At 50.9% G+C, this 17,689-nt stretch overlaps 1 protein-coding gene across 3 annotated transcripts in view; it reads right to left on the bottom strand.

Annotated features, from left to right (window-relative positions):
* Window positions 1-236: 236 nt before the first annotated feature.
* nrp2a (neuropilin 2a) overlaps window positions 237-17,689 on the bottom strand; it is a 79,760-nt gene continuing 62,307 nt past the window's right edge. Inside the window, exons 12-18 of one of the 3 annotated variants that reach the window (XM_080024552.1) lie at window positions 15,002-15,079; window positions 14,653-14,757; window positions 10,562-10,827; window positions 9,719-9,815; window positions 7,652-7,684; window positions 1,976-2,038; window positions 237-1,363 (exon numbers count right to left, since the gene is read on the bottom strand). In XM_080024552.1, the coding sequence (XP_079880678.1) occupies window positions 1,059-1,363; window positions 1,976-2,038; window positions 7,652-7,684; window positions 9,719-9,815; window positions 10,562-10,827; window positions 14,653-14,757; window positions 15,002-15,079 (947 nt within the window). In that variant the 3' untranslated portion in view covers window positions 237-1,058. Of the gene's footprint in view, window positions 1,364-1,975; window positions 2,039-4,391; window positions 5,173-7,651; window positions 7,685-9,718; window positions 9,816-10,561; window positions 10,828-14,652; window positions 14,758-15,001; window positions 15,080-17,689 lie in introns of those variants that run through there. The other 2 variants (XM_080024553.1, XM_080024554.1) reach the window with 2 other exon arrangements.

The raw sequence follows: 17,689 nt of genomic DNA, 5'->3' as shown, positions 1-17,689 counted from the left end.
TCCCCTCGCAAGCTTACAAGCAATCCATAGGTTGCACCGCCCCGACGCTCCTTGACCTTTTCACCACGAGCCACAGTGTAAACACGACCTTTTGCTTTTTTTTGACAGGAACCGGCAACAACAGTCTCAAAATGTTACAGTAACTCTGTCATTAATGGAACGTGGTAAGATAGCCCCCGCACACCCCCACCCCCCCCACACACACACACACACACAGAAACACACACATTCCTTCCACTCTGACTTTTACTTACCAGCCCTCCAGGAACTGGCAATGCGCCAGAGCGCACCAAATAAAAAAGAGAAAGACATGGAACAGAAAGGCAGAGGACAGCCGAGGCTGATGGGGCGGGGGGCGTCTGCCAGATATAAAGAAAGAACAGAAATAATAATCAAACACCGCCCACACGAACGAGCTAAGTTCTAGGACAACGTGTTTACATGTGATCAACAGAACAAACATGAAATGCTGCTTTCTAAGCACGTCCCTAACCTATCACCGCTTGGAGACGCCATGTTCTCTGACTCTACTATGTGTAGTGTACACCGTCCAGTTTCGAAACCAGACTTTTCAGTTTTTTTTTGTTTTTTTTTTACAAATCTATGATTTTTTTCTTTCTTTTTTTTCATGAGTTTAGTTTTGGTGGAGCAGGAATTCATCACTGATATGTGTAGATATTTATTTTTGTTTTGTTTGAGGCCAAACAGCAACGCCACACGGGAACCATTCATCTGAGTCACCCCAGTCTTTCCCATTATTGGCTCCTCCACAGAGGAGGAAAATCCCCAAACAAACAAAAAAAGTGAAAATGCCCATTCTGGACCGTGAAGTGAGGTTCTCAATCAAGTTCAATTGAGATCAAAAAAAAAAAAAAAAAAAAAAAAAGTGTCTCGGCTCCGTCCGTCCGCCGGGCGTCGGCACCCACCGATAAGTAAACTGACGCTAAGGGGAACGGCAGGGAATGAATGCGATGCGGAGAGGACGGCGTCAACCCCTCCTTTGCTCTTCCTCTCCGGCCCCGCCGCCTCGCCCGGACCGGGCCTCCCACGCGGCGTCCTCACGCCTCCGTGCAGCAGCGCTGTTGGTTGAGCTTGACCTTGTGCTTGAGGCCGTCGTAGAGCTCGAAGTTGTAGTTCTCCAGGGTGGTGGAGGAACGCGAGGAGAGCCCGCTGTAGGAGCACGTGCAGTAGAGGAGGAGGCCGGCGCACACGGCGCCCAGCACCACACCCAGCGAGCTCATGACGATGATGGTGACCAGGATGGGGTCCAGCGTGTACAGCCAGGAGTTGTCCTTCTCGGAGATGCGCGTGACGGGCGGCTCGGACGACGGCGACACCGTGTTCCACTCGGGGAAGGGGAAGCCTGCGACAGCAACGAGAAAATTAGGGGAGATTAAGTGTTATTGCCGGGAAAAAACGCTTGGCTCCGACGTATTCGGAGGCGAGCGGCGTGGAGGAGCTCGCGGGCCCGTTGCCACTGGCATTTTGAGCCAATGTCAATCTTCAAAGATGACGTTCGAGTTTGGGGCTTCGTTTTGAGGGTTTTACCGTCGCAGTGAGGAACAACCTCTGGGGGGCCAGTAGCCTCTACATGGCAGCCCACTGCTCCTACATACAGATACTATGATGGGTAAATGCAGAGAAATTGCAAATTTCCCCGTTGTGGGACTGATAAGGGTATATATAAAAAAAAAAAGAAACGCGTAGAAATGAAAATGTCATCTTTTGACAAAAAGACGCCAAGAAAAACTTGTCGACGGGGGCGGAACGTAAGGATGCAGGTCCAAGGGTTGAACGACCGGGAAAGCAAGGGCCGACCGTTGGAGAACATTTCTGCGGAACATTTGCCGGGCGGGATCCCCCCAACGACATACTGCAATATCTTGAATGTGTTCCGCCCCCATCAAAATAAATAGGAAAGCATAGAATAGTGCAGGCTTGATGTAGGACTGAACCAGCCGGTAAAATAGCTTACCTCCGCCGAGCGAGTCCCTGCTGTTGAAAAGCCGACCCTCTCCGAATTCAATAGGTCCCTTATCTGTCAGAGGGGGACACCACAGCGCTGAGCACAAAACCAATAATAACCGCTGTTAAGGTGAAGAAAATACATTAACGACCGCAATGAACGGAGAAAAAGAGCTGTTTCCACATTTGTACGTTTTTTGTACATGACGAACCACTAAACCACCGTTAATAATTGAAACATAAATAGCCATGATTTATAAATAACAACATTTCTCATGAGTATTAAAACATACATGATTTTTTTTTGGGGGGGGGGGGACTTCAGTGCACAGACGAGTCTCGGACTAATACAAAAATATGACTTTATTGATAAAGCTCATTATGCATTCATCTCAAACACATGGTCAAGACATGGTGTACTGATGGTATAAGACTGTTCATTCCATACAGGTTAAGATGCAAACATATCGCCGGCGCAGAACTGACGTTTCCAACATTTGTCGTCATTGTCATTATAATCAACACCGTTGCTAACAATTCATCGTTTTTCCCCGACAGGTTTTTTTTTTTAAGATTTACATGACAAAATGATAAAACGCACCAAAAAAAAAAAAAAAAAAAGAATCAAATAGCAACAAAGGTTAAGAACGAAACAGTGAAACAGTAAGATTCTTTGTGGTTATTCCAAAGGACCCGGTTTATATCGGTGGATATCCATGCTCCGCGACCTGAAAAATAGTGAGCCTTACCCCCAAATTGAACAATTTTATAAGTGTAATGCGCTGAAGCACTGATGTGAAGCCCAAAGGCACGGGTATATCTCCCCTTTTTATCTGAGACGCTTCTCTTACTTTAGACAAGTTTTTCTTTTTTACTTTTAATGTATGTGTGTGTGTGTGTGTGTGTGTGTGCTCGAGTGTGTGAGTGTGTGTGTCAGCTCATTTCTTTTGGCAAGCTATCAGCAATGGGAGTAGCATTTTGGCAAGGCACACCTCCAGAGCTGGAGGTCTCAGATGGCCAATGGCATTATTAATTCTGTTTCCGAGGCAACGGCGAGTTGGCAGCCGATTTGGTGTTGGGGACGTGGTGGATTGGAGGGAAAAGTGCTTACCACAGGCTTAATAAATGTTATCTGTCCATTAACTAATTACAACTATTAGGGGCCTGGAGTATAACGGTGTCGAAATGAACAGCGTGGGGTGTGCAGTTCCCCTCTTTTACAAAGTTGATTTAAAAGCACATCACGGGCGCGTGCCAAAAAAACATACTGGTCCTAAATGCTGCAACAAATAGAGGTACATTCTGCTGAGCTGTGGGAAGTGAGGGGACGAATTGTCCGGTGTGAAAGGCTATTGAAGCGAACTCCCCTCACAAACTTTACATTTCATTGGGTCAAATTCCTCCACCACTGTAGCAACTGACAGGAGAAAAAAACGGTGCCGACCGGTCTGTCCGTCAATAAGTTAAGATACATTTCACAAATCTACGCGTATTCCGTACATTTTTTTGTCATAATTGTGACGGATGGCGCAGCCGGGACTGCGACGAGCCGCTGCATCTTTGGGCATGAAAGGGAAAACCATCGTCCCCCATCTCCAGTTATGTTCTGGTTTTCATAAATATCCCTGGAACCCCCGTCAAAGGCATTATACAACAAAAAACGCCGTGCTTATGGCTTCCAGCTGGTACGGCGGCATTGTAGGGTTTGCAGGAGTATAAATCAAGGGGAGGGGGTGGTGGTGATGGCGGACAGCTGTGTCTATCTACAACTCCTTAAAGAAAAAACAAAAAAACAACAAGCACACATTCACACAAGAGGAGCGTAACAAGGCTGCTCGGCTCGGCGCGGCTTTCGCCCGGGCGGCCCCGAAGACGAGGGGGGAACAAAGCGAGTGGGCGGCTCGAAGCGTAAATGGGAGTGGAACAACGTGCTTTATTACGCTGGGGGGAATCAAGACAGAACATTAAACACCGAAGACGTATGCATCCATCACTGACTGCTGCCTTTATCGGGAGCAGACAAAACGCTCAATCAAAAGGGAGCCGGTTATCGCCATTTGCGGCGCGGGGCTCTTAAGTATGATGGATTCGAGTTCTATCGTTTCTTAAAATGTGCACATGCTCTGTCGAATAGGACAGCGGGATAGATGGATCGATTATTATGATATTTTTTTCCTCTTCTTGAAAAACGCCATTGTTTTGAAGGGATCATTTTAAACAACGTATTCCACCGTAACTGTCTTTCACGTCTTCCCTTCCCGCGAGCGTGTCGAGTGTCTCTCGGCCTAACGTTTTTTCTTTTCTCTCCTCCGCTCTCTAGGGTGTTTTGGGCTGTGGTTTGGCAGCGCCGGCCGACTCTCCCAGCTGCACCAGCACAACGCCCCCCACCCCCCTCCCACCATCCTCCCGCCCCCGATAGCCGCTTTTCAAGCCCACACAGAGTGCGTCCACGCTGGGGTTGTTCCAAGACCGTAGGGGTTATGTGGAGCCAGACGGCACTCAATGGTCCGAAACAAGCTGTTCAGATAAATAACTCACTTTCGGGCCCCGCTCTTCTCCTCGGGAGCGGGCAGAACAGTGTGAAATGTCAACAACAAAACTCCTCCGCCGAACAAAGGGTTCAGAGGAGACCGCGGCTTCATCCGGTAAAAGAGACAGCAGGGGGAAAAACAGCCAGAAATAGTGCATCTTTAAGGGATTTTTCTGTCCCAAGTCCGACCGAGAGACCGGTGTGGTTCTTCGCCACTCGCTACCGGCATCTATAACGGAAGGCCATTGTTGTCAGGGAGGGATTGGCGAAAATCCCACAGTGTCACAGCGTTTCCTTCCACGGTCCTCGGACGTGGGAGGGGTTTTGCTCTGTAAATTACAGTCAGGATTCTAGCCAAGCCTCTTTTCAGCAGAGGGTGCGGTGTCTGTCCCGGCTGTCCAGCCGCACAGTCAGGACCGGCTCTACCCCTGGGGTAGCCATACTGGAGGACCAGTGGGAATACTGGAAACACTGGGAGGAGCTGTGATAGGCCACAGACAGCTGGCTCTTCTTGGCAGCCAGGTGTTGTCGGCAGCAACAAAGAGCCCTGACCAAGATGGCCACCGCCAGGAGTAGGAGGGCGCCCCCGGCGGCCATTATATAATACCAGTGGACGGGCAAGGGAGGCACAGCCAGGGTATCTACTGTGGGCTCGCTTCCGCCTGGAAGGCCTCCCCCTGGTGGAGAGATACAGAATGGTTGGCCAGTGGGAAAGAAAGACAAGACCTGAGCTGCTTATTTTACAAGATCTCATTCTCTTGTTGCTATCTCAACAGCGCGTCGTCATCAGCCGTGCGCCTCATGTGAGCATGCACAAGCATGCCAGTTGCAAAAAAAAAAAAAAAAGGAAAAATCTCCAAGGCCAAATTAAGAAAATACATCCATTTTCTCTAAAGTAGCTTGGATTACATGTTTTCACACCAAGAGCATCTGGCCATTTGGTCTGAAATCAATCTCCTATGCCATCCAATTAAAATGGGATGCAACAACACATTTTCAGGGGGTCCAGTGCGGTGGCTTGGTGTGAAACAAAAGCCAAAATTATTAGTCACAAAAGAAACCACACGCTGCATCCAGGGGTCCCCACTTTCTGTTTCCTGTGGGCACTTGAAGACACAAACACCCCGCCGATCATTTTTACAACCATGCAAGAACAAGCGGGGTCCCGCTCGGGACTCCGGAATTCCAGAGTACTCTCCGTGCGGATGTCGGAGCAGGACTTCATGTTATTCAGCTGATGCGAGGAGGCCGGATTTGCTCTGAGTAAATAATTGATCTCGTGCTCTGTTCTCATTTTCTTTATTATACAATTTTTTTCCTCTCATGCATCAGCCTCTCGGCCCGTCCTCCTCCCCTCCTCGAGCCCAGCCGAGCCAAGTCCTGTCTCCTCGGAAACCGTCCCGACGGATCCGCCGCGCGGCTGCCCCCGCCTTGAACCCCCGTATCAAAACTCTTGGTAGGAGCCGACTAAAACCACCTTCCGAGAAGACCGGCTTATCTTATTCCGATATGCAAACACGAAAGCCCTCGAGAGGTTGAGAAATAAAAAGCCCCCTAATTCGACATGTTGAAGAACTTTGCTCGGTCTTGAGACTCTGATTTAAATTTCGCCACAAGTTACAGGGGAAAGGGGGGGCGGGGGGAGTGAAGCCAGGCTGCACACATCCTGTTTCTTGGACCGCGTCGTGTAATTACCGAGCGAAATGGTGCATGCGCCCGCTACTTCACACTGCACACGCTCATTAGACAGAGCCCAGTTGAGGAGAGAGAGAGACACCCTTCCCCGCCGCTGCTCAGTCACTTTATCTGATTGCTTTTCACTGGGGACCCAGCATGTGTGCGTGTGCGTGTGTGTGTGTGTGTGTGTGTGAAAGAGAGAGGTGCTAGTGTGTGTGTATGTGTGTGTGTGTGTGTGAAAGAGAGAGGTGCTAGTGTGTGCGTCTGTAGAGTTTGTCCGCGGTTTGCGTGTGCGTAGGTGTGCACGCGCGTCGGAGTCTGCGGCGCACGTTCGTGTGCGAGCGCGTGGGCGTGCTCGTGCTCCAGCTCCTGCTTCTGCCGGTGCCGGTGCGCGTGCAAAGAGACGGAGGAGGGAGCACGAGAGAACGAGGAGCTGCACACACACACACACACACCACACTGGAGCAGAAACAGCCCTTATCTTATTGGAAGACATTATGGGATGACAAAAACACTAACATCAATCTCCCCCGGGAAGCTCTGAATATTTTTTTCACGAGGCGGACACTTATTTAAAACCCTTTAGGGCGACATCAGGCGGACTGGTGATGAGAATGTGGGGACCCCCCCTTTTCTCCAAACGTCTGCCTCCGTGACGCGCGACTTGAATGGGCTCTCGTACCCGCACCCATCCGCTTTACCATGCGCGCGGCGTCGTGCAAATATTGCAATTCCGAAAGGCGGTTTAATGGACAGGGTCGGCATTTTTCCAACCCTGGCCTTATTAAAATGTTGGTTCCCGTCATTTATGACTCTTCATCAAGCAACCTCACTGAAGGCTTCACTGTCGAGAAACTTACCACTCCGCTGCAGCCTCTCACTTTGCTGGGACGCAGTCCGGACGGAACAACGTTTAGAAAACTGGTCTTTCTGCATTTTTTTGAACGTGTTTTGAACAACGGCCATGTCACATTTTGATTTTGCTTAGAACCACCCTTTCGCCGCAGCCCATCCGAAGCATGACGTTGGCTACGGCAGGTCGGCGGTGCGAGGCGGCGCGACTTCCTGTTTCTAGTCCCTTACGTGTGCGCGGCGGTCGCCAGAAGAGCCGATTCGCGGAGGTTTCCGAGAGTCAGTAAAAACCCCCGAAAACCCGAGTAAACGCACAAAATCTGTGCGATTGAAATTGCGAGGTTCGTTGTTTGCTGGAAAGATTTCCCGTTTCTATCTGTTTGGCGGAGTCCGGACGCTCTCCGGCGACAGCGAGAATGGCTAGGCAAGTAACTCGAGTGCGGCCCGGTTAATCAAGCGAGGCACCTTGGCACCGCCCGGGGACGGATCGGTAAGGGGGCCCGGCTGACATTCAGATGTGGAGATGACTCGGTGGTGGCACAAGGCAAGAAAGGTCCCAGGCTAGCATCGACCGGGGCGGGGAGGCAAGACCAGAAAGGACGTGACATCATAACAAAGCAGACTCACCTGTCATATCGGTAGGGACCGCCGCTAAGGGCCCTGGGAGGTGAGAGAGAGAGAGAGAAAGAGAGAGAGACACACACACACAGAGAGGGAGAGAAACAGACAGGGAAACGAGAGAGAGAGAGAGAGAGACAGACAGACAGGCAGGCAGACAGTGGGAGATAGGGACGGGGAGAGAGCGGAGGGAGAAAACTGTTTAGATAACTCCAAAGCACTAGTGAAAAGTCAGCCAAATGTCACACAAAATGTCACAAGACTATCCCCCGCTCCCTCCTCAGGAAATTCGAGTTAATTCCTCAGATAACCAACATGCATTACGGTCTTTATTCATTTCCTCAACGAGAATCCAATTTCAAAGAGAACACGCTTTGTAATTTGGGGATTCAGAGTGGGGTAGTTTGTGTGTGTGTGTGTGTATGTGTGTGTGTGGAAGGATTTCCAGTTGTTTATCTGTGGAGTCCAGTTCAACTAGGGAGGGGATGGGGCTTGTTGGCTGGCTGCGAATGCACCGGGCAGAACCTTTAGTTTGATTGCCTGGAATGCAAACACACAGAACCTCCATGTTTGTTTGTGTGTGTGTGTGTGTGTGTGTGTGTGTGTGTGTGTGTGTGTGTGTGTGCGTGCGGGCGTGTCAGCGGGAGAGATAGGGAACGAGAGAGAAAAGAACGGCGGATGGAACCAACTGGGGAACGGGCACCGTTTTGGCGGGGAACGCCAACTCACTGTGTGAACCAACTCGACCGCCTTGGGTGATAAGCAGGCTCCCAGCATGCAATGGGAACGGCGGAGGAGGAGGGAGGGGAGGAAACGCTGCTCGGTGGCACTTCAGCTCGGCTGAAAATGGAGGAAGGGAGGGGGGTTGACTCCCGTCACCGCTATCCAAGCCGCCCTCGTGCGCCGACTTCCTCCCAGCACACGCACGCACGCAGCTCCCCCGCTCCAAAGCCCGCTGGACGTCAGTCAGAAAGAGGATGACGGCAGGTTTCTGGCCCGGGACCTGCCTCGCGCTCTGATCTGTTTAAGAGCCTCTTCAACCCCCCCTCCCCCGCCCCGGCCAGATTAAAGAGGCTGTGCCGCCGCTCGCTTCACGCCGAGCGAGAGAGAGAGAGAGAGAGAGAGAGAGAGAGAGAGAGGGAGAGGGAGAGGGAGAGAGAGAGAGGGAGAGCGGCAGGGAAGACTTGCTTGGGAAACGGCCTCTCCAGTAATCCCCTCTGACGGCTCGGGAAAAGCTCTGTTTACAAATAGGGGGCGAGAAGGAGAGCGGGCGGGCGGCGAGGAAGAGGTGGAGACAGAAGAAGAGAGGGGAAGAGGAATCTAATGAAACATAGATTAGCATCGCCGGGGGCCCGGGGGGCGTTTATGGCCTACTTCTGCTATTCTCCTCCTAAATTCTTTTTTTCTTTTGAATGCATAGGAATAAACAGTATTCACTTTCTCCGTCTCCCTTCTTCTATCTCACTCCCGCTTTCATCTTTTCTTTTCTTTTCTTTTTTTTGGGGGGAGGGGAAGTTCCAAGGAACTTAAGGATCGGAGGGGAGAGCGGAGTTGGAGAAATGAACAGGAGCGCGATGGAGGGAGAGAGAGAGAGATGGGAGAGGTGGGAGTCCTGGGGGTCTTCTCCAGTACGACAGCGAGTACTTTCATCGTTTATATTGTTGAGATTTATTTATAGTGGATTCATGTTCACAGTGGAGTCATTTCATCCAAGAACTGCGGCTTAGTCGTACTCGGCAACTGTGGCTTCCGGCCGCAGATCTCCGAGCGTTTCGCGGGGGCGGACGAGAGCGAGGGTTGTCTTCGCCGGATTCAGCGTAAAGCGAAGGCTTTGCACTTTGGGATACCGTTGCCATTTCGTAGCAAACGTCCTCCGCTGACGTCGTTTTCGGTCATTTGTAGTTGTGTCAGTTTCGGGCGCAACAAGCGGGTCCGCCGCCGAGCGAACAAAGCGACTGGTTCGTGCGGGACACGTCAGAGTTTCCGACTTCGCCTCTGAGAGAAAGAAAGGGATTTCGTAGCAAGAAAGAAAGAAAGAAGGAAAGAAAGAAAGGAAGGAAGGAAGGAAGGACTTACGCCTGCAATCCTCCAGCGGGGTCATGGAGCTCAATTGGATGTTGTCGATCCAAATGTGTCCTCTGGTGCCGTGCTCGAACACGCCCTCCATCACCACCTACAGAGGCGGCAGATAAGAGGAAGAGCAGGAGCAGGAGGAGGAGGAGGAGGAGGGGAAGTAGACAGAAGCGGGGCGAGGCAGGGGTACAAGGAGAGGAAAGAGAGAAGGGGGGGGAGGTAAAACTTAAGACCCTGCCGAGGAATTTCATAACCTAGAATCATCTTTTTCCCCTCTTTCCCCTCCGCCTCCCTCTCTCCCTCCCTCCCTCTCTCATTCTCTCTGACGGCTTATTCAACTTTTATATCTCGCAAGAACATTTCATGCCCCCCCCGACAAACCCAGCGTGTTGCCTCCGCAAACACACGGAGGAGGCGGTGCATGCAGCACCTTCACTCCCCTCGTCCTGGAACAGCTTCCTGCGGTTCCCTTATTTGGCGCGCGTTTTTCCCGTTTATGATGTTGCCTTTAAAGGCGGTGCCAGTGAGATTTGTCGTTCAAGGTCAAATAGCGCCAACAGCTGGCGGCGGACAGGAACGCCGCGCACGTCTTCTGCTTTCTATCTGCTGTTGCTCTCTGTTGATACAGGCCCACGGGCCAGGACGCCAGTGCTGGAAGCCGGATCATTACAGCAGTGAAAATATTTCTCATTCAACCTCTAGGCAGTTGACAAATCCAACTGAGCGACTCGATTTAGGATTTAATTCCGCAACCGATGCCAGTTTGACATGTTTTTTAATGCTTTTCTTCTCGAAGCGTTTGTGTTTGGCCGGTGCACGACCCCGCCGCCAGCGAAGCCCGTTCACCTGGAACTCTTTGGGTGACTGAGGCAAGATGGTGCGACCCTCCTTCCAAACGGCGTCCCTGTCGCCCCTCAGCGCCCACGGCAGGGTCTCCTCGTGGTGGGTGTCGTGCAGCAGGATCCTCAGGCTGCCCTTGGCCTCCCCCCACAGCTGGTAGGAGAAGAGGAGGCAGAGGGGGCCCGTGTCGGCCCAGAGGCCGGGACTCAGGAGCCGGGCCCTCTGCTGCTCCGTCTTGGGGCTCGCCTCCACGTAGAGATAGCTGTTCAGTTCTGGAAGTGAGAGGTGGGGGTCGGGATTAGAAAACCCTTCTAACGTGGTGAAATCTTCAACCGGTGGGCCGCAGCAGATACTGCAATTGGAATTTTTCAAAAACTCATTTAACTGTATGTTTTGTTCAGACTTTAGGAGTGTGATATTTTTTATATACCCTTATCAGTCCTACAACGGGGAGATTTGCAATTTTCTCCCATTTTACCCATCCTAGTAGCCGACGTATCTAGGAGCAGTGGGCTGCCATGTAGGGAGCAGTTAGGGGGTGAAGCTTCTGCTCATCGGCACGCTACCAGGAGGAGCCGGGGATCGAACCGGCAACCTTCCTCTTACTAGACTCGCCCTACCTCCTGAGCTGCTCACGAGACGTCGACGTATTGTGTGTAAAGCCATAGTGTCCAACGTCCAAGGCTACGGTTACACGTCGAGCGCCTTTGCAAACAAACGGTAGGTGGTGCGGGTGGTTACATAAACGTGCATACAGACACACAGCTGCGTTAAGAAAAAAAAAATAAGGTGCTACTCATCAACAAGTGGCAGCGTCAGTGAGCTCGGCCGCACAATCGCGGCGGGATATGACACGCGTAAACACACCGCGGAGAAAGAGCGGAGCCAAGGACGGAGTCATTACGCGGGGATTGATGGAGGACCGCCGGACAAAGGCCTCGGAAGCCGCCCCCCCCCCGTCCTCTCGCAGGTAAACGACTTGAAGCGAGGCATTGTCCCCCCCCTCGACCGCGCGCCACTCCGCTTTGTTTGCACCGGAGGATGTTTGGTTTGCAAATTGGACGGTGACTCGGACTCCATTGTGAGCAAGTCGGGCGACGTCTTGCTGGGAGCTGAACGGTGCGGTTTGTGTGTGCGCGTGGGAAAGAGAGAGAGAGAGAGAGAGAGAGAGAGAGAGAGAGATTGACAGATAGAGAGAAATGTGTATGAGGGAGAGGGTGTGTGTGTGGGTGTGTGTTTATGTTTCCCAGAGATGTGAGGCGCCCGGTGGAGAATTTCTTAAGTGGGCCCTGTGGGAAAATGTCCAGCATCAATAAACGGCAGATTAAATCACCTGCTTTATCATGGAAGACGGTGTGTGTGTGTGTGTGTGTGTGTGTGTGTGTGTGTGTGTGTGTGTGTGTGTGTGTGTGTGTGTGTGTGTGTGCGTGTGCGCGTGTGTGCGTGGTTCAGACCGTGCATGTATGAGGGGGGTTTAGCGTGTGTAAGTGTCCATCATCATTCATCGTCTTTTTCGTGAAGACGAACCCGTTTTGGCGAATTTGTCAGCGCGCGTAAAGGAACCACGCGGGAGCGGACCGGGGAAGGGCATTTTTGCCGCAAAATCGTTATCGTCGGACTCTAATGTGCTCGGGGGCGGGAAGCTGCCTCTTGTTTGCCAGACGGCTCATAATCAGGACAGCCGGCGCTGTGATACGCAGCACAACGAAGCATTATTAATCATCTCCACAGCGGTGTCCAGCGGCAGGACTCAATCCGCGAGGCGGCGGTAAGCGGCCGGGTCCCGGCTCACGGCGGCGGGAAGAGCGGGGCGGTAAAGCACGGCTGGGCCAGCTCGGGGACACGAGCTTTTTTTTTTTTTGGGGGGGGCCGGCGCTGCCTTTCTGGGTCATCTGACGGGGCGGGAAATCCTGCGGCAGATGAAAGGGCGATACGAGAGTGGGCGACGCGGTGACGGTAATTGGCTGGGATATCTGACCTCCGACACCTGAAAGGAAATCAAGGGGCGGCGCTTCGGCGTCGGGGCGGCCGCGAGTGAAAAGGGAAAAATACGCTTTGTCCGTGCACCACACAACCCCACCCCCCCACCCCCCTCCCCTGCCGACTACCTAATGTGAGCAAGCCTACCCCTAAAGCCCCACTCCCACCACCACCAGCACCGCCACCACCGTGACAAATGAAGCCGCTTTGAAGCCCCCGCTGTCAAAGACGGTTATGAGGTAAATAGGTCAAAGTTCAAAAACATACATATTTCCTTCCTGAAATCCTTCGCTCTCGCCAAAAGCAGGCCCCGTTTCAAGTCCTGCGTACGTGACATCAGATCCCTCCTCACCTCCGAGAGCGACGTTACTAAAACCCGCTCTTTAATTCCATCCAGCTGCAGTCGAGGAGCCGGTAAATCTTTCATGGCCCCCTCCCCCCTTTCAGAACAATATCAAAACCAATGAATTCTTAACACAAGGTCGCGATAACAATACCTCTTCTCTGCCCCCGTCCGCAACGCTCAGAGAAGAAAAATACAGGAAAAGAAAAAAAACGAGGGAGTGTCCCCAGACCCCGGTCGGGGCTGCCGGATCTTTTATTAATACGCCGAAAGCTCCGGTTTTGATCCGCGGCTATGTAGAAAGAGTAAAATAAAGAGTCTTTCTTCAAGGAGCATAGCGGATAGCAGCTTAGCAGATGGAGGGCGAAGCGGAGCGTCACGCGGGAAGCGCCCGCGGTGACGGAGGGCCCGGTGACGGAGGAGTGCGAGTTCCGGAAACCGCCCGCCCCAGACCTAATTGGAGCCACCGAGTCTGAGCGACACCCTTCTCTTTTAACCGTGTTCCCCGCGGCTCCGCAGGGACGTCCTCCATACTCAAACGCGTACGCAAGCCCACAGACACACACACACACACACACACACACACACACACACACACACACACACACACACACACACACACACACACACACACACACACACGCATGTAAAATTGCACACGGGATGGAATAATAACGCGATGTTGACAGGTGGTGTGCTCATCTCTTTAGCACCTTTTCATGCCTTTCATGTCTTCCACTTCCACCTCTTTGGTTTTTTTTTGTCGTCGACTTGACGGAAAAACAACGACGGCGTCTGGCGGAAATTTTCTCGAGGCCAAATTAGTCTGGCTGGCGTTCCGCTTTTGTTTATTAATCGTGACAGAGATGTTGGAGTGGAGGGATTTCATTTGGAAGTAAGCGCTCCATGTCGAGACCACCAGGCCCGCTAGGGTCCCGTGAAGGCGCTGCAGTGGGCCGCAGCACAATTATTTTATTAAACTGTTTATTTTTTTAGATAGTTTATTGTATTGAATTATTATTAATTTTTTTTTACAAAATATATATAAACTCACTCTCACTAATTAAGTGAATTTTATTTTATTTTTTGTGTGTGAGATTTGCACTTTTTAACAGCAAGATTTACAATAGATGTTATACAGTATTTATGTAGCCTAATAAATAATAATAATAAATATAATTATTTCATTATTTATAAATTTTCCCTCAGCCCGAGCCTAGTCTGGCAAGGGTACCTTGCTGTAAAAAAAGTTTGATCAAGACACCACCATAAAAAAAAACCTCACCAATTTGTGTTTCCATTTATCAGCTATCCCATCACTCACATACACACACATTCACACAACTTGTGCAATAACATATGTGCAATAACACTGGTATTACACTAAAGCTATTAAGTAAGCTATTTAGTACTAGTAATATTTATAATTTATACCCTATATACCCATAACAATAATTGATCCTGTGGATTGTATTGCTCTATGTATATATTTTACAAATTTCTATTTTTACTTTTAATTCTAACTTTCATTATTATTTTTATTCTCCATTTTTGTCAGATTGCAAAGCTTTTTATTTTATTTTATTTTTTTAATACTAATCGTCTGCAGTGAAACGGACCAAACCTCACCATGACAAATTCCTTGTCTATGCAATAAAACTGATTCCGATTCTGTGACTCCCATTAAAGCTATGAAGGAGCGTAAAACTTAACGATGGTGGAAAAAAACAACAACAAAAAAAAAAGACTTTGCAGAGCTCCTCGTTAGACTCACCGTGGTTGCGCAGGGACCAGAGGAGCGGGGCGTTGGGGTCCTGGCTCCACCCGCACAGGCCGTGGTCAAAGTCACACACACCTTCTGACGGAGATCGGCTGGCTACTGTTGAAGAAGTATGCGTGTGTGTGTGTGTGTGTGTGTGTGTGTGTGTGTGGAGGAGTGGGGGGAAAGGTGGAAAGGAGGAAAACGAGGGAGAAAAGAAGCGAGGGAGGGAGGGTTAAAGGCCAGAGCAAAAATGGGAACTTGGCAGCAGCTCTGGTTAACGTGGGATAGATATTTAATTCGTCCTGAAGACTACGTCCTCCTCCATCCCTCCGGACAACTCCATGATGATCTCCCGGCTCACCTGTTGAAACGGGGGATGTTGTGGGGTCGACGCCCGCGGCCGGAGTCGGTGTAGCCATGTCTGCCGGCGTGCTGGTTTCTACGGAAACAACACACAAAAGGCAAAGAGGTCACTCGCCGTGTGACAGAGACGTCGGGGGCTTTTGATGAGAAGGCATCAGAAGTTATGAATCGGACAAAAGGTTTTGGATTATGGAACACCTTGTCTGACACACGCACACGCACGCACGCAGCATGCACGCACACAGACACACACACACGCACGCACACACACACACGCACACACACACACTCTTGTACTCAAAGTGAAGAGCGAGTAAATACACCTGGAAAGTGAGGACCCATGTTCCTGGTTCGGAGAAAGGTCCTTACAAGTGTAATCAAACAAGCAATAGTCTAAAAAACTACACACACACACACACACACACACACACACACACACACACACACACACACACACACACACACACTCTTGTACTAGTATCAAAGTGAGGACCGAGTGAATACACCTGGTAAGTGAGGACCCATGTTCCTGGTTCAGAGAAAGGTTCTCACCAGTATAGTCAAACAAGCAAGTATAGTCTAACAAACTATACACACACACACACACACACACACACACACACACGCATGCGCGCACGCGCACGCACACACACACACACACACGCTCTGAGGGTGATGGATGATCAAGTCTATCTAACTCCCCTTGACCTTGGACAGGATGATCACATTCTGGGACCACACACTGGTTGTCAAGGACCTCCGGGTGCCGGGTGCATACATAGATACATACACACATACCCAGACGCACGGGCGCGCGTACACGCACACACACATTTTCACATATAGGCCCGGCACGGACACGTGCGATACATCACATGCAGGCAAACTGGTGCGTGTATGTATGTATGTGTGTGTGTGTGTCTGTTTTTTTACATGTGAGGACTCCGAATTGAAAATATTTTGATTCAGAAATGCACTGGGAACATGGGTCGTCACTTACCAGGTGTTTTTACTCAGACATCACTTTGATACCAGTACAAGAATGTGTGTGCGTGTGCGTGTGTGTGTGTGTGTGTGTGTGTGTGTGTGTGGTTGTGTGCGTGTGTGTGTGTGTGTGTTTCTGAACCCTGTGCTTACACCATAACTCACACTCAGTTAGTAGTTGGAAGCAGTGCTTAAAGTGAAACAGTACTGAAAAAGTAGTGAATAAGCGACGGTGCTCCCCTTAGTCACATGTTGTTATAGCAGTGTTATAAATAAGATAATAAAGAAACATATCAAAGTCGGGGTCCTTTCACACGTGTGTAGAACAGCTAAAGCTGCGTTCCGTCGCGTCTACTGTCGTTTTGAACGACTCTGTGGTTTTTATGTCACGTCGTCATGCGGACTGCCCGACTCCGACGCCAGATTTTCGAGTATCCGTGGAACGCGGCATCGCTTCCCGCCGCCTCTCGAACCTGATGGACGACTTGGAGTTTTCTAACCCACCTGAACCAGAGAGTGCGGTTGCGTTATGATAATAAAATCAAAGAGTGTGCTCCGACTCAATAGAATACGACATCTTTTACAATACCGTTCACTTGAGAGGACACAGCAGAGCACCGGCAGCTTGTGGGAAGTGCCGGTGCGCAAGAAAAAGTCACGTTGCGCCAGAGAGAAATATGTGGAAGTACCGGTACTGGGTACCGGTGAGTACCGTCCCACCTTTCACCCGCTCTCCTTCATCAAGAGCAGTGAGGACGGAACACAGACAAAAGAAACAAACGAGCACAGAAATAAACTCCCCCAATATTATAACAAAGTCACGTTTAAACGTGCAGCCTCGCTCGTCCCCCCTCACCGCCCCCGCGAGCCCAGCTCTGGTTCTGGGCCGGCGCTGTTGCCGGTTTCGCAGTTCGCCGCTTTGCTTTTCCACGGGAAAAACAGGCACAGAGACACAGCGCTGCACACAGATGCACACTGACACATGCGGTCGGTTGGAATGTGAAGTGAGAGAAAGTGCTCTGTCTCTGGGACCAGATGGATTCAGCTGTAGTCTGTTATGGGCTTGTATGTGCGTGCGTGTGTGTGTGTGTGTGTGTGTGTGTGTGTGTGTGTGTGCGCTTGTGTGTTTGCGTGTGTGCGTGTTTTACAAGGGGACAGAGAGCTCTTGGAACCCAGCCTCATTCCGTGATGTGTACTTCATAAAAGCGGCCCTTCCTACGCAGCACATCTCACGCTGCTGCCCAGGCGTTCGGCATAAATGGAGTGGGTAAGGTTTCACACACGGATCTGACAAGGCGTCGACCGACGGCAGCACGGTAACACAGACATGGCTCGAACGAAACTTCACAGAAACGCGACGTCCCCGACGACGCGCAAATACGGTTCCCTTGCTCGGGACGGCTCCGCCCTCCTCATCTCCGCGGGCGGAGTTTGGCGCTTGACCGAATAACTCGCCGCTCTGGGCGGCGATCTCGGCGACTGGGACAGAAAAGCAACATCTGGAGGGTAGGACTCATACATCTGGGCTCCTCGCGAATACTCCCACCAAACGGCCCGTTGATACCGCCGCGCGGCCAAAAAGCCCACCGCCAAGACGCCGCGGCAATTACCGCTCAAAAGACTATGGATGAAATAGGGGTCGACCAGGGGCAACAAGCACAGCACGGTACACAGCCGATACAGCGGGGAAAAAAAAAAAGGG

Source organism: Zeus faber (assembly GCF_960531495.2).
Source record: "Zeus faber genome assembly, chromosome: 2".
NCBI classification, from domain to species: domain Eukaryota; kingdom Metazoa; phylum Chordata; class Actinopteri; order Zeiformes; family Zeidae; genus Zeus; species Zeus faber.
This window is presented reverse-complemented; position numbering and strand designations above follow the sequence as displayed.